This window comes from Eriocheir sinensis, chromosome 29 (assembly GCF_024679095.1).
Source record: "Eriocheir sinensis breed Jianghai 21 chromosome 29, ASM2467909v1, whole genome shotgun sequence".
Taxonomy (NCBI): Eukaryota; Metazoa; Arthropoda; class Malacostraca; order Decapoda; family Varunidae; genus Eriocheir; species Eriocheir sinensis.
Window position 1 is genome coordinate 3,848,978 of NC_066537.1, and position 20,000 is coordinate 3,868,977.

The 20,000-nt window shown below is 42.1% G+C and overlaps 2 protein-coding genes across 2 annotated transcripts in view; one reads left to right on the forward strand and one right to left on the reverse strand.

The window, feature by feature from the left end:
* Positions 1 to 20,000, forward strand: part of LOC127004776 (adenylate cyclase type 2-like) — a 118,022-nt gene that overhangs the window by 18,083 nt on the left and 79,939 nt on the right. Inside the window, exon 2 of the mRNA XM_050872883.1 lies at positions 17,189 to 17,266. Within this exon, the coding sequence (XP_050728840.1) occupies positions 17,189 to 17,266 (78 nt within the window). The remainder of the gene's footprint in view (positions 1 to 17,188; positions 17,267 to 20,000) is intronic.
* LOC127004777 (uncharacterized) lies at positions 18,102 to 19,157 on the reverse strand. The gene is made up of 2 exons (XM_050872884.1): positions 18,525 to 19,157; positions 18,102 to 18,383 (listed from the first exon to the last, which is right to left on the reverse strand). The coding sequence occupies exons 1-2, from the start codon at positions 19,155 to 19,157 to the stop codon at positions 18,102 to 18,104; spliced, it is 915 nt and encodes a 304-aa protein (XP_050728841.1).

The window sequence follows — 20,000 nt, forward strand, 5'->3', positions numbered from 1 at the left end:
TAAAGATAGAGAGGCAGCTCACAAAAGGTTCCAGAGCCTTCGAACTCCTGCTAACTATGACCTTTACATTTCAGCCCGGAATCGTGCCAAATCTATTCTCCGACTTACCAAAACTTCTTTTATCAATAGAAAATGTCAACACCTTGCTTCTTCTAATTCTTCCCGTGACTTCTGGCATCTAGCCAAAAATATCTCCTCCAATTTCACTTCTTCCTCTTTCCCTCCTCTCCTTAACCCTGACGGCAGCACTGCCGTCTCATCTGTCTCTAAGGCTGAACTCTTCGCTCAAACTTTCTGTAAGAACTCCACCTTGGACGATTCTGGGCATATTCCTCCTACTCATCCCCCCTCTGACTCCTTTATGCCTGTTATTAAGATTCTTCCAAATGATGTTTTCTATGCCCTCTCTGGCCTCAACTCTCAGAAGGCTTATGGACCTGATGGAGTACCTCCTATTGTCCTTAAAAACTGTGCTTCCGTGCTGCCACCCTGCCTGGTCAAACTCTTTCGTCTCTGCCTATCAACATCTACCTTTCCTTCCTGCTGGAAATATGCCTTTGTGCAGCCTGTGCCTAAGAAGGGTGACCGTTCCAATCCCTCAGACTACCGCCGTATAGCTTTACTTTCCTGTCTATCTAAGGCTTTTGAATCAATCCTTACTCGGAAGATTCAAAAGCACCTTTCCACTTCTAACCTTCTATCTGATCGCCAGTATGGGTTCCGCAAGGGGCGTTCTACTGGCGATCTTCTTGCTCTCTTAACTGACTCTTGGTCATCCTCTCTTAGCCGTTTCGGTGAAACTTTCTCTGTTGCGCTAGACATATCGAAACCTTTCGACAGAGTATGGCACAAGTCTTTGCTTTCTAGACTGCCCTCTTTAGGATTCTATCCCTCTCTCTGTTCCTTTATCTCCAGTTTCCTTTTCCGGCCGTTCTATTTCTGCGGTGGTAGACGGTCACTGTTCTTCCCCTAAACCTATCAACAGTGGTGTTCCACAGGGCTCTGTCCTATCACCCACTCTCTTCCTGTTATTCATCAATGATCTTCTTTCCATAACAAACTGTCCTGTCCACTCATACGCCGACGACTCCACTCTGCATTATTCAACTTCTTTCAGTAGAAGACCCTCTCAACAGGAAGTACACGACTCCAGACTGGAGGCTGCAGAACGCTTAACCTCAGACCTGGGGCAGAAGGAACCTTGTGTGCTTCAATGCCTCAAAAACTCAATTTCTCCACCTATCAACTCGACACAATCTTCCAAACACCTATCCCCTATTCTTTGACAACACTCAGGTATCACCATCTTCAACATTAAACATCCTCGGTCTATCCTTTATTCAAAATCTCAACTGGAAACTACACATCTCCTCTCTCGCTAAATCAGTTTCCTCGAGGTTGGGCGTTCTGTATCGTCTCCGCCAGTTCTTCTCCCCTGCGCAGTTGCTATCCATATACAGGGGCCTTGTCCGCCCTCGTATGGAGTATGCATCTCACGTGTGGGGGGGCTCCACTCACACACCTCTTCTGGACAGAGTGGAGTCTAAGGCTCTTCGTCTCATCAGCTCTCCTCCTCATACTGATAGTCTTCTAACTCTTAAATTCCGTCGCGATGTTGCCTCTCTTTCTATCTTCTATCGATATTTCCACGCTGACTGCTCTTCTGAACTTGCTAACTTCATGCCTCCCCCCCTCCCGCGGCCCCGCTGCACACGACTTTCTACTCATGCTCATCCCTATACTGTCCAAACCCCTTATGCAAGAGTTAACCAGTATCTTCATTCTTTCATCCCTCGCGCTGGTAAACTGTGGAACAATCTTCCTTCTTCTGTATTTCCTCCTGCCTACGACTTGAACTCTTTCAAGAGAAGGGTATCAGGACACCTCTCCTACCGAAACTGACCTCTCTTTCGGCCACCTCTTTGGATTCTTTTCTAGGAGCAGCGAGTAGCCTGCTTTTTTTATTATTTTTATTATTGTTTACTTTTTTTGGTGCCCTTGAGCTGCCTCCTTTTTGTAAAAAAAATAAAAAATAAAAAATAAAAAAATCCTGGCGGAGTCGCAAGAGATTTTGGTGATGGCTCTCGAGGCACTGTTCGAGGAGGCGAAGCCCTTGGGACTAGTGGTTTCCTGGGCCAAGACCAAGGTACAAGCATTTGGAGGCTTGCTAGATGAACATGTACATGCGTGTGGCGTGGACGTTGAGATCTCGGATAGTTTCACATACCTTGGTAGCGAAGTTCATAACAACAGTGAGTCTCGCCAGGAAATCTAACGGCGGATTGGCTTTGCCCACGGTGTTATGGTCTCGCTCAACACGAGTATATGGCGTTGTCGATACCTGTGCAGAAGGACAAAGATCCGGACCTTCAAGTCCCATGTCCCTGTCTTACTCTATGGCTGCGAGACATGAACACTAAATGGGGACTTGGATAGGCGGATTGATGCCTTTGGTAATAAATGTCTAAGCAGAATCATTGGTATGACTTTGTGTTAAACCGGCGACTACTCCGTGAGACTGATTCGAGATATATTACCTGCATATTCAGTCAACGCCAACTCCGGCCATACGGGCACGTGGCACGTTACCCAGAAGCGGATCCTGCTCATCGGGTCTGAATTGTCTCTGTATGAGACAATCCTGAGTGCTGGAGGCCAAGGAAGCGTCCATGGAATTTATGTATTGATAGATTGATAGTCGATAGATCCTGCAAGGAGGTACTCAGGATGGGAAGGGTGCCTGCATGGAGACTGGCCCGGAGGAAACCTCTGACTTGGCGTCGTATAGGGTGGGCGAGGCGACGCACTCCCCGTCGTATGGCGCCATTGACTGATTGATTGATAAAAAGAGCTCTTATTTAAAGAGAGGAACATTCATCCAGGTACTTTTACCCAGAAGTAGTTTCCTTTTTGGCATCACTATTATTCTTTTTTATAGGAGTAACGTGTTTGCTGGATTGTTTTCTTGTTATTCTGTACTCGGTTTGCCTCCTTTTCCCGAAAAAAAAAAAAATCAGAACACTTTCATGATATCATTCTGTAGATGCCTTTACACGATCTTTCCTTTTCTAGCGACATCATAAAAAAAAAAACTAATGATCTGCAAAGGTATAATAACCATATCAATTTATCTATTTGTTTATCTATCTATCTATCCATCTCTCTCTCTCTCTCTCTCTCTCTCTCTCTCTCTCTCTCTCTCTCTCTCTCTCTCTCTCTCTCTCTCTCTCTCTCTCTCTCTCTCTCTCTCTCTCTCTCTCTCTAATCTGGGAAGGCATAAATTTTCCTCTTATGAAATTAGGGAACAATTTTTTGGAATCCGACGAGCTATTGCAACTACCTGAAGGAGGAGGAGGTGAAGGAGGAGGAGGAGGAGGAGAAAAAGAAGGAGTAGGAGGAGAAAAAGAAGAAGGAGGAGGAGGAGGAGGAGGAGGAGGAGGAGAGCACAAAGTAACACAAAGAAAGAACAAACAACAGCAGACCTGTTGGTCCTTCCGAGGCTGTTTGTGACAAGCTACATTAACTATCTACTCAAAGGTGGAAGATGAAGGACAGCAAAGGCGAAGGCTCCCCCCCATCCCTCCAGCCAAAGCTGGCAGGAAAGGAAAAAGAACTATGCAGCATGGAAAAACTGCATGGAATTTATGTAGGATAGCGGAAAGAACTACCTACCACTAACTGCATATTCACTAACCGGCGATAAAAACGGACAAGGACACCAGTATTCGAAAGAACTTAACGTTATTACGATAATGAGTAATATCTTAGTTGCTGGTTGGATTCAATATACTTGTCTAATCTATTCTTGCAGGACGTAACTGTTGTACTATCAACGACATCACAGGGTAGAGAATTTCAAACATTAGCGACTCGATTGAAGAAGAAGTGTTTGGCTTCGTGCGAGGAGAATCTTTTACCACTTATCTTGAAATTGTTATTTCTTCTCGTTCTATTTGATCGATCAATTGTAAAGTAATCCTCCGTATTAATATCACTGAATCCTTTAAACATTTTAAACACTTCTATCAGATCGCCTCGCATTCTTCGTTTTGATAAGCTGAATAAGCCTTTCTTCATAAGATAAATTTCTCAACGCAGTAATCATTTTTGTTACTCTCCGTTGAACCCGTTCTAACTTTTCTACGTCTTTTCTGTAATAGGGAGACCAAAATTGTACACAGTACTCTAGATGGGGTCGAACCAGCGAATTATACAGTTTTAATATAACTTTTTCCGATTTATTATTACAGATTCGTCTGATGAAGCCAACCAATTTGTTTGCGGTTTTAACTACCTCTGAACAATGCAGACTGGGCTTTAAGTCGCTTGATATAGTGATTCCAAGATCATTTTCTTTATTTGCTGCAGAAAGTTGTTGGCCATTCATTACGTATTGAACGCGATTGTTATTGTTTCCGATATTTAACACTTTACACATTTGTCAACGTTAAATTTAATTTGCTACTGATTGGCCCAACGTGCAAGTCGAGCTAGATCTGATTGTAATGCTTCATCGTCGAGTGTCGTAGTTACCTTACTTGCGATTTTTGTTTCATCAGCAAATTTTGATATTTTGCAAGTGAGCCCATCATCGATATCATATACATAAATTAAGGACAGCATGGGACCAAGCATTGATCCTTGAGGTACGCCGCTTCTGACATCGAGCCAGTTAGATGAAACACCGTTTAGAACTACTCTCTGTTTCCGCTCAGAGAGCCAGTCCACAAGCCAACTGTGAATGTTACCCGAGATACCGTGCGCCAATAGCTTACTGAGCAATCGTTTGTAGGGGACCTTATCAAATGCCTTTTGAAAATCTAGATATAAGATATCTACTGATCTGCTTTCATCGAACACCTCAAAAATATAATGAAAAAATCAAGTAAGTTAGTTAAACACGAACGTTTACTAAGGAGGCTATGTTGCGAATTATTTATTATATTATTTTCTTCGAAGAATTTCACCATATTGTCGCGAATGATTGTCTCCATTAACTTACAAACAATCGAGGTCAGGCTAATTGGTTGATAGTTTCCTGGATGAGACTTGTCCCCCTTTTTGAAAATTGGTGTGACATTTGGTAGTTTCCAATCCGAAGGAACTTTTCCAGCTGCTAAAAATTTATTGAATGAGATAGAGAGCGGTTTACAAATTTGATGTTTTATTTCTTTTAAAATTGTAGGTGTAATATTGTCTGGACCAGGAGCTTTGCTTACTTTAATCTTTTCAATTCTGCGTAAAATGTCACTTTCTACGATGAGCATGTCGTTTAAAATCTTTTCGGTCCTTCTAACCTCTAGCTGTTGAGGTGATAAACAATCTTCGTCGGAAAACACGGATGCAAAAAAGTTATTTAGGATTGTAGCCATTTCATTTTCATCGTTCATGTGGTTACCATTATCATTAGCAAGCGGTCCGATACTACAAGTGAGTATTTTTTTTTATTATTTACATAGCTAAAAATTCTTTACGATTAGATTTACTTGTTTCCGCTATATATTCTTCAAGATTTTTCTTGCTTCGTTTTACTGATTTCTTGGTTTCGCGGCGAATTCTGTCCAACTCTAGTTTGTCAGCCTCATTCTGGGCTGATATGTATCTACTGTATAGGCGTTTTTTAAGAGAGAGTCTCTTTTTAATTTCGTTATTCCACCATTTGGGTTTCTTCTTAAAAGTTGAACGTCTGTTACGATAGGGTACGCGTATGCTAATGGCATTGTTCAATATTGTGGTGAAGGCCTCCCACGATTTATCGATATCTGTTTCCATAGAAATCACAGTCCAGTCAGAATTATCTGAAATTGATCGGTCTTATGAAATTCGCTCTCTGATAATCTGGCACCTTTTCTTTACTAGAAGTTACTTTACTTTCTTTCATCTTGATGCTGAATGTAATTATTCGGTGATCGCTAGAACTAAAAACTGGACCATTATTTACTTCGTTAACTAGATCAGCTATCGTTGAAAAGGTAAGGTCAAGTATATTATTTTCCTGAGTCGGTTCTTGAACGTGTTGATGTAAATCACTTTCTAATAAATTTGTGTACAGGTCGAGACCTGTATGAGAGTTTAAAGGTTCGCCCCATCTTTTCACTGACAAGTTAAAGTCTCCCATGATTACTGATTCGCAACTGCTACTTGTTTCTAATATTAATTCACTTAACGCCTGGTCGATATCAAGAGTCTGCCCTGGCGGTCTATAGATTAGTCCAACTACTATTTTAAGAGACTTATTTTTAATTTCAATGAAGATCGTGTCCACATTAGTTATAAAATCTGTTTTCACGGATACTGGAGAGTTGTGGATTTATAAGATATCGCCTCCACCCTGTCTGTTCTCTCTTTAATGACTAAAAATCGTATAACCCGATAATCTATATTCCGCGATGAAATCTCTAATTGATGTGTCTATCCAAGATTCTGTGACTCCGATGATGTGATAATGATTTGTAGCTGCGAGTGCTTCTACGTCTTCAAATTTGTTACGTAGGCTACGAGCGTTTATATAGCAAGCTTTAATATGATTTCAGTAGGGGGTTGCGCGCACTGAGTGCTTCCTCACGGTGGAGCTGATGGTGTTCTAACCCTGGCGTTTTTTGGCTTTCGAACAGCCACTTGGTCACAGAGCAGCCTCCCGAGACGGGCTGCTCCAACAGGGTATGATTGGATGCCATCGGTAAGGAACAAGTCCGAATCGTAGTATTTTTTTTTTTTTTTTTACGTCGAGGCATATTGCGCCGGTAGGCTTCTTCCCGGTGGATCGTGATGGTCGGCCCAAGGCTTCTTCCCGGTGGGGCCTGATGGTCGGCCCAGCCCGTTCTGGCGCAGGCGAGTGTTTATAGTGGTGCCATCTTGCATTGGCTCATGGTGCCCTCCCGGAGCTCATCTTTAATCCTAGAATCTAGAGTCCGGGTTGGCAGGTGGTCTTCTGGACAGCATGTGGGTAGTTTCAAGCCACTCGGCGGCGGCTGAAAAATCCCAGCTTGGTGGCACCGGTCGGGGATTGAACTCGCGTCGTCCTGAACGCGGCGCCGTCACGCTATCCATTCAGCCATCGCCTCCCCAAAATTGTTCCACAAGTTAACGAATTGGACGTTTTCTTGTGAGCAAAGGGACTGAAGTCTGTTGTTCGTGAGGAGGAGGAGGAGAAGGAGGAGCTTATGGCGCTTATATAGGTTTGGCGACGAATGAAAAAAAGAAAGATGAAGCAGAGAAAATATATGAATGAAAATAAAGTCAAGAAAGAAAACGAGGTGAAGGATAATTGAGAACTAGAAATAGAAAAAGAGGTCGGAAGCGGAAAAGGAGGATAAGCAGAAAAGGAGGTGGAGTAGAAGGAGGCGGCGGAGGAGGAGGAGGAGGAGGAGGAGGAGAAGGAGAAAAGTAGGAGGAGAAAGAGGAGAAAAGAAGAAAGAGGAGGAGGAGGAAGTGGAGAAAAGAAGAAAGAAGAGGAGGAGGAGGAGAGGAGGAGCAAGAAGAGGAGGAGGAGAAGAAGAAGGAGAAGGAGGGGCAGGAGGACGTGGGAAAACATGAAAGAAGAGGCAGAAGAAAGGCTGTCCGACCGCTGTACACGACTTTTTAGTCTAGCCTATAATTATGGTATCCAAATCCGTTCGGCAAGAGGATGCCTGCTTTCGAGATTTAATGTACTCTGAAAGCACCTCATTTATCTGCATGACAGAAGAAAGCACGTTGTTTATACGCCCGTAGGTCAACTCACTAGTAAAAAAAGGATTATTAGATTCGAGAGGAGAGCTCAGGCTGACTTTTATTATGCAAGGTCCTTCTTGATCGGTAGTCCATAATATACAGCTTTGGGTTAGCTTGAGCCTTGTTTAGCTTGTTGAAGATCTGCATCACATTCTTTCGTAGTTGACTTATTTTCAGCAAAAGAGACTGAACTGCTGTTATTTTACGTAATATTTCTGTACCCTAAACGTTGGTAACATTTTCGTTGTGTGTCTGCACTTTCTCAAGAAGATCAATTTCTATATAATTCGGGACCAAAACTGCATTTTATATAACAGGTAAAGTCTTATTTATGAGTTATTGAAATATAACGTTATTCCCGAAATTTCACTCTCCAAGCTCATTTCGAAGAACCAGAATAATGACCTCGAGATCTAATTCTTCATGTACAACAGGCAGAGTCTTCCCCTGGGGAATCGCCTCTTGCGGAACTATCAGCAGTGATCATTCAAGTTGCAAATCACTGCATGTCTGCTTTTCAAAACGGACTTTGAGATTAAAACCAGGAATATTTATATCTAAATAACTTCCCGGTGAAACCTCGCCAACAATACGCAAAGTAGTTCTTGTTCCCGATTTATATGGCATCAACTTATATGAGAGTCCATCGACGTGGCACGAAACTATTACGGTCATTGAAGGCAGGTTCAGGAGTAGGTGGAGTAGACGGAGAAGGAAGAGTAGTAGGAGTGGCTATAAAGAGAACACGAAGGTAGATGGGGAATAGGGAAAGGAGTAGTAGAAGGAATAAGAGTAGCGGGCTAGGTGGTGGAGGCAGAAGAGATGAAGAAGTTAAATAAGAAGAAAATAGAAGAAAATAAAGAAGAAGAAGAAGAAGAAGAAGAAGGAGAAGAAGAAGAAAAAGAAGAAAGAGAAGGAGGAGAAGAAGAAAAAAAAGAAGAAAAAAAGAAGAAAAAGAAGAAAAAAAAGATAATGAAGAAGAAGAAGAAGAAGAAGAAGTAGAACAAGAAGAAAAAGAAAAAGAAAGAGAGGAAAAAGAAGATTATGAAGAAGAAGAAGAAAAAGAAGAAAAGAAGACGACGACGACGAAGTAGAAGAAAAAGAAGAAGAAGAAGAAGAAGAAGAAGCAGGAAGTGGAGAAAGAAAGGGAAGCAGGTAGTGGAGAAAGAAGAAAAAAAATAAGGTAAAGGAGTAGAAGTACTGGGGGACGAATAAGGGGGAGGAGGAAGAGGAGGGATAATAAGAGGGTGGTAATACAAATAGCAAGGGTTTGAAATCCTCGTCACACACTGGTAGGTCACGAGATGGCTGCGTGTGTGTGTGTGTGTGTGTGTGTGTGTGTGTGTGTGTGTGTGTGTGTGATTCTGTCTAATTCACCACGGCCTGATCACGTGTTGGACTCGCAACGCTCTACCAGATGCGCCACGGAGTGGTGTGTGTGTGTGTGTGTGTGTGTGTGTGTGTGTGTGTGTGTGTGTGTGTGTGTGTGTGTGTGTGTGTGTGTGTGTGTGTGTGTGTGTGTGTGCGCATGCGGGTGTGTTTAGGCTTGATTTAGGACGCTGCACACAAGATGTACACTCAGAAGGAGTCAGTGATTGAGCGAAGAAGGAAAGGAGAGAGAGGTGGTGAAAAGAAGTGTAGGTAAGATAAAGGGAAGTGAGGGCAGGGAGTAAAGTTTGAAGGTAGGGAGGAAATGAAGGTAAAAGGAGTAGAAAGAGCAGGGCTATGTAGGGAGTGAGAAAAACTAGAAGGAAAGTAAATAAAAAAGTTTGGTGCATACGCTACAGCTGCGCGTGGCTGCGGTGCTTATCTCCCTACCGTTTGCCCTTTTAGCTTGTGATGGGTAAGAACTGAGATTTCATAACCCTGTGATACAGGCCTATGTAAAATCCGGGATTACCACAGATTGCTTTCCGCACTTTTCCCCAGATACCCCTTTATCGACCAATCCAAGCTGGATGAACTGTTCTTTAAAGCAGCGACTTGCCTGATGGGCGAGCCTCCCATAATTCACTCTTCGAGGGGGGTATCTTTTTGGCCTACTAGTTAAAGAGTGTCTCTCCCGTGTCGCTGGTCGCGGGTTCGATCCCCAGCGCCGGCAAAACCTTTCCTTGTTTGGATTAATTTCTCGTGTGTTTCGTTACACGCAGAGGTCGTGTGGGAGTGTAGTAAAGAGAAAATTCTGGCGTTTCACTGGTGGCAAAGTGGTGGGCATCCTCTCCTGTGATCCTGTTGTGTCACCCCGAGTGGGTAAGAGGTAGAGTGATGGCCCATGCTCTCCGAAGTTCATATAAAATGGGAAATCTCAACACACAGAAATTAATCTAAATAGGAAGGGGGAGCCGTGTAGTGCAGTGACTTGCCTGATGGGCCCATAACTCACTCTGCCAAAGGGGGGGGGGGGGTACCTTTTTGGCCGACTGGTTAAGGAGTGGCTCTCCCGTCTCGCTGGACGCGGGTTTTATCCCCGGCGACGGCAAAACTTTTCCTTGTCTGGATTAATTTCTCGTGTGTTTCGTTACACGCTGTGTTCGTGTGGAAGCGTAAAAAAGATAAATTTCTAGCGTTTGAGTTCACCGACCTCCTGTGTCGGGATTCGAACGCGGGCCGGCGAAATCGTAGACAGGCACGATAACTACTGCTACACGGAGGAAAACACCTTTTAATTTTATTTGTTATGGTAAAAAGAGTTAGAAAAGGATGAGCAGGGAGGATGAGGATGAGGAAGAGGATGAGGATGAGAAGAGGAGGAAGAGGAAGAGAAGGTGGAGGCGGAGACGGAGGCGAAGGCGAAGGAGGAGGAGAAAGAGGAGGAGGAGGAGGAACATGGAAACATGATCATATGGAAGAGTTAATAAGATGCACGAACGTGTGTGATCGTTTAGTTCACTCCTGGCGCAATAAAGGGACGGTCAATGCTATTTTTAAAGTTGATAATTTGTTTTCCTTAACTACTCCTGCAGCAAGATTGTTTCATTGACGGATTTCGCGAAATGGTAAAAAAATACTCATCCTTTTAGTCATCGTTTTCGTAAGTCATATAGGTTCGGTCATCTAAGTCGTTCTTCATGCAACTGTGTAATTAATGATATAATTTTTGTAAAGTATCGCAACAGTGTCTCCAGTAATGCGATGTCTTTCCCGTAGTTACAGGACCAGCAATTTGCTGCGTATACCAAGTCAGATCTTACCAACGATTTATACAACGGTAACAGTGTATCCGTCGTCTTACTCTCGAATGTCTTCATGATGAACCCGAGCTTAGTGTTAGATTAAGGAGACAGACACAGGCTCACGGCGTAGATGGGAAAGTTTTGAACTGGATCAGGGCGTGGCTTAGTGGTAGGAAGCAGAGAGTGCAAATCAATGGTAGGAAATCTGAATGGGGCAGTGTTACGAGTGGAGTCCCACAGGGGTCGGTGCTGGGTCCTCTGCTTTTTATTATTTACATCAGTGACTTGGACACAGGAATTAGTACCGATGTCAGTAAGTTCGCAGATGATACCAAGATCGGTAGAGTAATCCAATCAGACAGCGACGCTACCGTTCTCCAGGATGAGCTTGACAGACTATATGATTGGGCGAGGAAGTGGCAGATGGAATTCAATGTCGGGAAGTGTAGCATTTTGAGCGTAGGTAGGAATAACCCCTTACACAATTACTCCTTAAATGACACTCCTCTAAGCAGGTCTGGGCGTGAGAGAGACTTAGGAGTCCTAGTGAGCGCTGACCTCCGTCCTAGGGCTCAATGTATTCAGGCTAAAAATCGGGTAGACAGAGTACTAGGTTTCATCTCAAGGAGCGTGAGCAATAGGAGCGCTGAAGTCATCCTCAAACTTTACTTAGCACTAGTTAGACCTCATCTCGATTATGCAGTTCAGTTCTGTTCCCCCTACTATAGAATGGATATCAAGATGTTAGAATCTGTACAGAGGAGGATGACAAAGATGATTCAGGGGGTGAGAAACTTGCCTTATGAAGACAGGCTGAAGCAGTTAAATCTACACTCTCTAGAAAGGCGAAGGGTGCGAGGAGACTTGATCGAAGTTTATTAATGGATGAAGGGATTTAATAAAGGGGATGTCAATAAAATTTTGAGAGTGAAAGAGCCAGGTAGGACGCGTGAAAATGGTTTTAAGTTAGACAAATTCAGATTCAACAAAGACATAGGCAAGAATTGGTTCACCAATAGAGTGGTGGACGAGTGGAACAGGCTTGGGAGCCATGTTGTGGGTGCCAATACCATAGATACATTCAAGAAGAGGTTAGATAAAGGCATGGATGGTGAGGTAAGGTGGGGTTGAGTGTACAGGAGCTGCCTTGTATAGGCCAACCGGCCTTTTGCAGACTCCTTACGTTCTTATGTTCTTATGGTTTGTGTGTTCCACGTCACTGCTGATAGTAACGCTAATACCAGATTCCTTATGAAGGACATGTACAGACTTTATACGCTAGTAGTATGTATGGTTACAATCCCATACCCAAGGACAAGCCAAGGATAAGCCACTTTTCAGATCACAGAATAATCCGATAAATGTCTTTTGGGGTAATTTCGCAATCAGCCGTCGTAAAGGCCTCCCCATCCTGTAATATACCATCACCAAACTTTGATAGGGAAAAGTTTTGTCGTATTTCTGAGTCATTATCGTATATAATATGATGAAGAGGTGCCAGCATTAACAATTAAGTTATTTTGTTAGTGGCAGGGAACTACCCGTGAGCCTGCCCGTTGAGTACAAATCTCTTTATTATATCCGCTGATTTAAGATTTTTAGAGAAGTCGATAGCGTGGTACCTTATCCAAGGCCTTCTAAAGGTACAGATATAAAGCATTGCAATTTTATGATTTAAATATTTTTCTTTATAAAAATATAGCTGAAGATGATTTATTATAAATTTGCATTTAGGGGCGATTTTTTTCTGAAACAGTGCTGGGTATCGGAAATTTAATTGTCATATTTCAAAACCTGACAAAATTGTCTCACATAATCTTCTCTGTGATCTTTTGCCACTGATGTAAAATTTTCATACTAGTAGTTCAACGCTACGCTCCAGTCTCGTATTGTAAAAAACGGTGTTACGTTGACCATTTCTATTTTTTAGGAACCCTTCGGAGTTTTTATGACTAAATATGCGGGGGCGGCGGCTGCGGCGGCGGCGGCGACGACGGAGGAGGAGGAGGAGGAGGAGGAGGAAAAAGAGGAAGAGGAGGAGGAGGAAGAGGAGGAGGAGGAGGAGGAGGAGGTGGCAAAAGAAAAGGAGGAGGAGCAGGAGGAGGAGGTGAAGGAGAAGAAGGAGAAGAAGAAGAAGAAGAAGAAGAAGAAGAAGAAGAAGAAGAAGAAGTAGGAGGAGGAGGAGGAGGAATACGATGAGGAGGCGGAGGAGAATTTAAAATAATACAGCATAATAAAGTATGGGAGGGAAAAGATTTCGACAACGTTGCAGGGGAGAGGGAAAGGGCAAAACAAGAGGGTGAAAGCACAAAGTAAAATAAGAAAGTCTGGAGGGCGAAGGAAAAGTGGTGACAGGAGAGGGAAGGAAGAGGCTGTTTGAGAAAAGGACGAAAAACAGGGTTAGATTATATCAGATAACGAAGAGGGAAGGAGGAAGCAATATGAAAATTATGGGAGTAGGAAGGGAACGATGACGAAGGAGGAAGAGGAGGAGAAGGAGTGGGAGGAGAAGGAGGAAGAAGAAGAGCAGGAAGAGGAAGAGAATGATTATAATAATAATAATGATAATAATAATAATAATAATAATAATAATAATAATAATAATAATAATAATAATAATAATAATAACTTTGATAATAATAATAGTAATAATAATAATAGTCATAATAATAATAATAATAATAATAATAATAATAATAATAATAATAATAATAATAATAATAATAATAGTAATAATAATATTAATAATAATAATAATAATAATAATAATAATAATAATAATAATAATAATAATAATAATAATAATAATAATAATAATAATAATAATAATAATAATAATAATAATAATAATAATAATAATAAGAAGAAGAAGAAGAAAGCAATGGAGAAAAAAACTTACGAAGGCACCCACGGATACTCAAGGATATAAGGAGACTACAAGATGCCAGACGGCCTACACATATGTCAGCTCCTATAGATGAGTTACTCACCAAATTTCCTTCCCACCCATAAATACATCTGACGTCCATTTAAAGCGTTCAAGTGTGTTTACCTCAACGAGAAAAAAGGACAGGGATACGAAAGAGGATGTGCAGCAGGTACGAGAAACGAAGGCGGTAAATAAAGAGTGAGAAAGAGAGAGGAGAAAAGACTGATAAGAACATAAGAACATAAGAACGTAAGGAGTCTGCAAGAGGCCGGTTGGCCAAAACCAGGCAGCTCCTGTACACTCAATACTAATAAAAATAAAAAGACACTCTTTGCTGCCTTCCCTTCCCTCCCTATCTCTCTCGTTTCCCCTCTATCTTTTCTTTCCCTTTTTCTTATTCATTCCCTCATTCCTTCATTCCGTCTTTGCCCTCCTTGTCTCATTCCTCCGGTCTTATCCATTGATTTTGTTTTTTGTCCTTCCTTCCTTCCTCTCTCTCTCTCTCTCTCTCTCTCTCTCTCTCTCTCTCTCTCTCTCTGCCTTTTTTCCTTTCCACCAACTCTTCCTTCACTTTTTAGCATTCCTTTTCTGTGGTTCCGCTTTTCCTACTTTCTTATCTCCTTCCGTACCTGCCACCCAAATATGCTCAGGTCTCCAATTTTCCCTCTTCCTGTTCTCTCTTTTATTGCTCCCTTTTCCCTCCCCCTGCTTCTCCCTCACCTGCTCATTCTTTCCCTCCCTCCCGTCCACCTTTTCTGTCTCCCTCACGTCTCCAAGGTTGCTGGCAGTGCACTTTGCTCCTTATGGCCTTATTTTTTTGTGTGTGTATTTTTTTTTTTGTGTGTGTGTGTAATAATAATAATAATAATAATAATAATAATAATAATAATCGGTTTATTAAGAGATTGCAGCTGTTAAGCTGAAAATATACACGTTAAAAATACAATATTGAAATATAGTAAAAAATGGGAAAAGTACAATATGAAAGGGGTATAGGGGGTCTGTGGTTTACATTGTGGGAAAGTTGTGATGAAATAGTTGAGGGCGGGGGGAGTGGAGGTGAGGCGGAATGCAGTGCGTTTGTGCGGTAGGAGGCGGTGTGGTCTTCCGGGTGGCGGGTCAGGTGTTAAGCCCCAGGTCAACCCCCAGGTCAGAAAGGGTCAGGTCGCAGTGATGGCAGGGATGCAGGTAGAGGCGGTTTCGACCGTCACTCAGCTTATGGGCTTAGCGTTGACCTGCCAATCCATCCAGCCGGATGGGAAGAGGCTGACCGAGCGGCAGTAGGCGTGGGAACGTCTATCGTCTCTGCACCTGGTCTGCACTGCCTTGTATGTTGAGCGGAGTGCTGATTGCCCCACCCATGACTGTAGCTGAGTGACGGGCCCAGTGCTTCCACTTTTAAGGAATTTTCCTGATAATCAGGAATTTTGGGCCTCCTAAGGAATGTTCTCAGGAATTTGAAAAATCTAAGGAATTTTGAGGAATATCAGCTTCGAAGCACCGGCAAGTGTTTAAGGTTGCGTGTTATATATTATAGAAAAAAATACGTTGAGCTGTTTACTAAATACTAGGGCAGAGATGTTGGTAACTTGGTAGGACCGTTGGTAGGTGGGAGGATGGGGGCAGGGGGCCAGCCTGCCAGGGGCCCATGGTATGGGTGGCCGGCCAAGTCGAACGGTTCAGGTTCAGTACGAGAAAGATCGCCGTCACGCGAGGATATCAGAGTGATTCATTGGTCACTCTTCACTTCTTTTATGATAGAAGGGAGTTCTAGCAGCTCTTAACAGTTGCTGGACATGATGGAGGCGGAGAGTGTTGCGGCTGTTGCCACTTCAACTTCTTCAAGTACTAGTAGCGATTATGATAGTGGCCAAGAGAGGAAGGGTGTTCAGAAACAGAAAGGAAAGCGGCTGCGAATGACTAAGAAACAAAAGCGGTAAGTCATTCATAAGCTGTGTTGTATCCTAGGCTATTTATTTCTAGATTTGTTTAGCTTTTACCTTTGAATACTAGCCTACAGTAATGTAAAATGTAGGCCTATAGGCTATGTATATTTCACTCATTTTTTCCACAGCTAGGCTATAGTTTATCACTATCTTAATGTAATTTATAATCAAGTTAGCTTCATCACCATAAAGGCATAGGCCTAGTGGAAATATTTTTTAGCAAATCATTGTAATATAAAGTCGTGGCCTACTGTAAGTCTGTATGCATATGTGTATAGATTATAGCCTAAATAGATACTTTATGTAGCCAATTATTATTTATATAATTGTTGCTTAGATTAGCACTGAGAAAATATATATTTTGTTACAGATACATTAATTTTATTAATGCATACGGTTGCTATGAAGATGATATGAATGAATTTGTCTATAGTTAAGTAGTCAGCTTTTTCATTCTATATCTCAATATTCTTTACATGTTGCAATTTACTGTTTCAATATCTTGGCATCGTTTAATTGTACCTTGTTAATATAATCAATATAAAGGAATTATGGTTTCATTTAAAGTATACACAATGAGTATGTAACAAACACACATCTTATATATATATATATATATATATATATATATATATATATATATATATATATATATATATATATATATATATATATATATATATATATATATATATATATATATATATATATATATATATATATATATATATATATATATATATATATATATATATATATATATATATATATATATATATATATATATATATATATATATATATATATATATATATATATATATATATATATATATATATATATATATATATATATATATGAGAATATAAATTTCAGGAATAATTCTGCAATCTAAGGAATTTTGGTGACATGTATAAGGAATTCAGAATTAAGGCTGTTGAGGCCCGTCACGGGCCTCAACACTGCACTGCACCTGAACCGATTTCTCCCAGCCGCACGATTTACGGGCTGGTGTATCTGGGAGGACCTGGGGGGTCGGCCGGATGGTAAGGCCGCGTCGGCGTCACACTGGCCATTTCAACTCTTCAGTGTCTTCACGGCACCGCAAACGCACTGCACTCACTGTCTTTCACCATAACAAAGCTTCATGTCACAAAAGTTTCTTACGGTGTTGGGGTTTTGATGAAATGGGAGAGGGGAAAGTAGGGGAAGAGGGGGAGGCCAACAGGCTGGCCCCGGGTTACTCCTTTCGGAGCGCCGTGACCCACTCTGAACTCTGTCAGGTGTGGGCCACAAGGTGTGTGTGTGTGTGTGTGTGTGTGTGTGTGTGTTTTCTCTCTCCCTCTCTCTCTTTATTTATCTATCTATCTATTTATCTATCAATCTCGTTATCACCCCCATACCTCACTCATCTTTTCCCATTGCAGGCCTCGGCGTGGCCTCCATCTGCTGTCCTCCTTGCCAGCTATGCCGCCCACCTCTTGCTCCTGCTCGCCGCGGCACAGGTAAATGCGACTCTCGTCACCTGCTTGTAGTGACACCCTCTGTCTCGCCTTCGTTCTGTAGTTACTGCCAGGTTTTGATACAGTGTTCTATAGGGTTTGTCTCAGACTCCTCTTAGATTCGCATCCGTTTTATAGAAACTGCCAGAGCTTGATTCTTGGTCCGGCTGTGCTTTTCTCATCAACTCTTTAGACACCCATCCGTTCTCTAGTTATTGTCTAGGCTTGTACATACATGCGTTTTCTTGGTATGTTGTATGTGATTTGAGTATAGACGATCCGATATGGTTCTCCTTTGGGTTCCGCCACCTCCCCCACTTTATCGTGAGTTTATATATGTTTTCTGCCTTTAACCTCTCTTTTTTCTTGTCACGAGTTCTTATGCTTTTTATGTTCCCTCGATTTCATTATATTTATTGTTATCTATTTTCTCAACCGAATTTTCCTTGTAGTTTTAACTTTCTTAAACAGTTTTATTTTTTATTTTTTATCCCTACTTCATATCTACATTTCTTTTACTTCTTTTTTTTGGTAGTTTTAATTCATCTATGATATCTTAATTTTTCTTTTTCCCTTTCTCCTCAATATTATTCTTGTCTTTTTTCAGTTCTCTCTTCTATTTCACAATTTGTGTTTGCATTCATTCTTTCTATTTCTGTCTTCATTATCTTTATTTCATTTTCTTTATTTTTTTATTTCCTTTCCATTTACTTCGCCGTCATCTCTCCGTATCCTCTTCTCACCCATCTCGAAATAGGTTAGCTTTATCCTCTAACTATTTTCTAGTCTACACATACACTGCGAGGAACCGGGGCTCTAGGCTACAGATGTTAGCAGCTCATAGACAGACATCTGAACAAGTTCTGGAATACTCCATCCACATGGACCAAAGAGGATCACAAACACTTGACTGGGTTTTCAAATACGTATACTTGCAAGAGAAGCTACAGTAATGAAGATGTACAGCCTTGAACAGCTCAACCTCGAGGTAGCCGGCGGTGAAGTAGTAGAGTTGTCGGCTGGAACTCGGCTCCGTCGGTGAGGCAGTGGAGGTAGTATGACAGCCAGCAAGGACTTCACAGCCACGAGTAGACACGGCAGTTATGTAGAGCAGCTTAATCTCGATGTAGACGGTGAGGAAGTCGTAGTAGAGTTGCCGGCTGGAACTCGGCTCCGTCGGTGAGGCAGTGGAGGTAGTATGACAGCCAGCAAGGACTTCACAGCCCAGAGTAGACACGGCAGTTATGTAGAGCAGCTTAACCTCGATGTAGACGGTGAGGAAGTCGTAGTAGAGTTGCCGGCTGGAACTCGGCTCCGTCGGTGAGGCAGTGGAAGTGAGTATGACAGCCGGTAAGGACTTCACAGTCACGAGTAGACGTGGGAAGCTGCGTGGAGGTTGCAGGAGAGCTGGCCCAGGGTCTTCTAGGTGGACGAAGACGGTAGATTCATCCGGGTAGTCCGAGAACTGGGTCAAGGTTCTAGGAGCCACCGGTAGTAAGGGCAGGAGACGGGCGACTGGCTGAGGTCGTAGGCGGGCGAGAGGTGGAAAAGCCCGAAAGGCCTGCTGGGCCACCGTCAGCTTCTCCGCACGTAAACTCTGCGAGGTTGTAATGAAGCAAAAGGCAGAGCTTCTGAAACTCAAAGCGAAGCGACATAATATACGAAAGTAAGGAAGGAGTGAAGCAACGAGTGAGGAACGAATGAGAAAGCTAGCAGAGAGCGTAGCAATTAAGTAAATGAAACAGTGAAGCAAGGAAGAATCAAAGGTAGTTACGAAAGGAAAAGTCGGTGCAAGATATAAAGAACGAAAATTACGACTTGCAAATACAATAAAATGACTTAAGCCTTCACATACACTTTCATCGCTTCCCTCGGTCACATTCATCCCTTTCATCTATTCCTCTTTTACTCCTGCCCTATCCGTCATCCCTAGCTACAAATCTGCTGGCCTGGGTTCAAATTCCGGCCTGGGTAGTCGGCGTGCAGCTCACCCAAATGTTCTTGCTTCCTTTTGGGATGGTTAATAAATGGGTACCTGGCGAAACATGTAGAAGGTAAACTGTGGTAACCCGGATTTTACACTGTCGGGTTAAGGGTTCTCACTCACCATAGGCTCAAAGGAACAACGGAACGGAGATGAGTACCGCCGCCACGCGCAGCTATAGCGCATGCTCCTAACCTTACTAACTTTATGACATTATGCCCAGACTCCTTCAGAATGGAAAATTAAGGAAAGTTTCAGCCAAGAGGTCAGCTTGAAAGACAGACATGACAACAGCAGAGCCATAAAGGTGTTTTGGCTAGATGACATTAGTCTCTGGAAAAAATCAAGAGTTGGCAAGATTTTGACATTTTCCTTTGATGAAAATTTTGGTAAGTCAAAGAATAGATTTGGCTTGATTCCGGGCAAAAATGTAAAGATCATGATTCACAGGAGTCCGAAGGCTCATCCCTGTTTAACTGTTTATTTGTGGCCGAAATTTTCCCTCCAATTCTTCGTTCTGGCTTGCTGTCCATATTCTCTTCCGTTCTTTTCCTTTGATATTTTTTTCAAAGTTTTTTTAATCCAAATATTTTCTTAATTTCCGTTTCTTATCTTTTTTCTTGTTGGATCTTTTTCTTAGATTCTCTTTCAATCACTCTTTTTTCTGATTATTCTTTACTTATTTGCTTGTTTGTTGTTTTTTCCACTATATATTTTGTTTTATCTTCTGCTGAAATGTGTAAAGTTATCTTT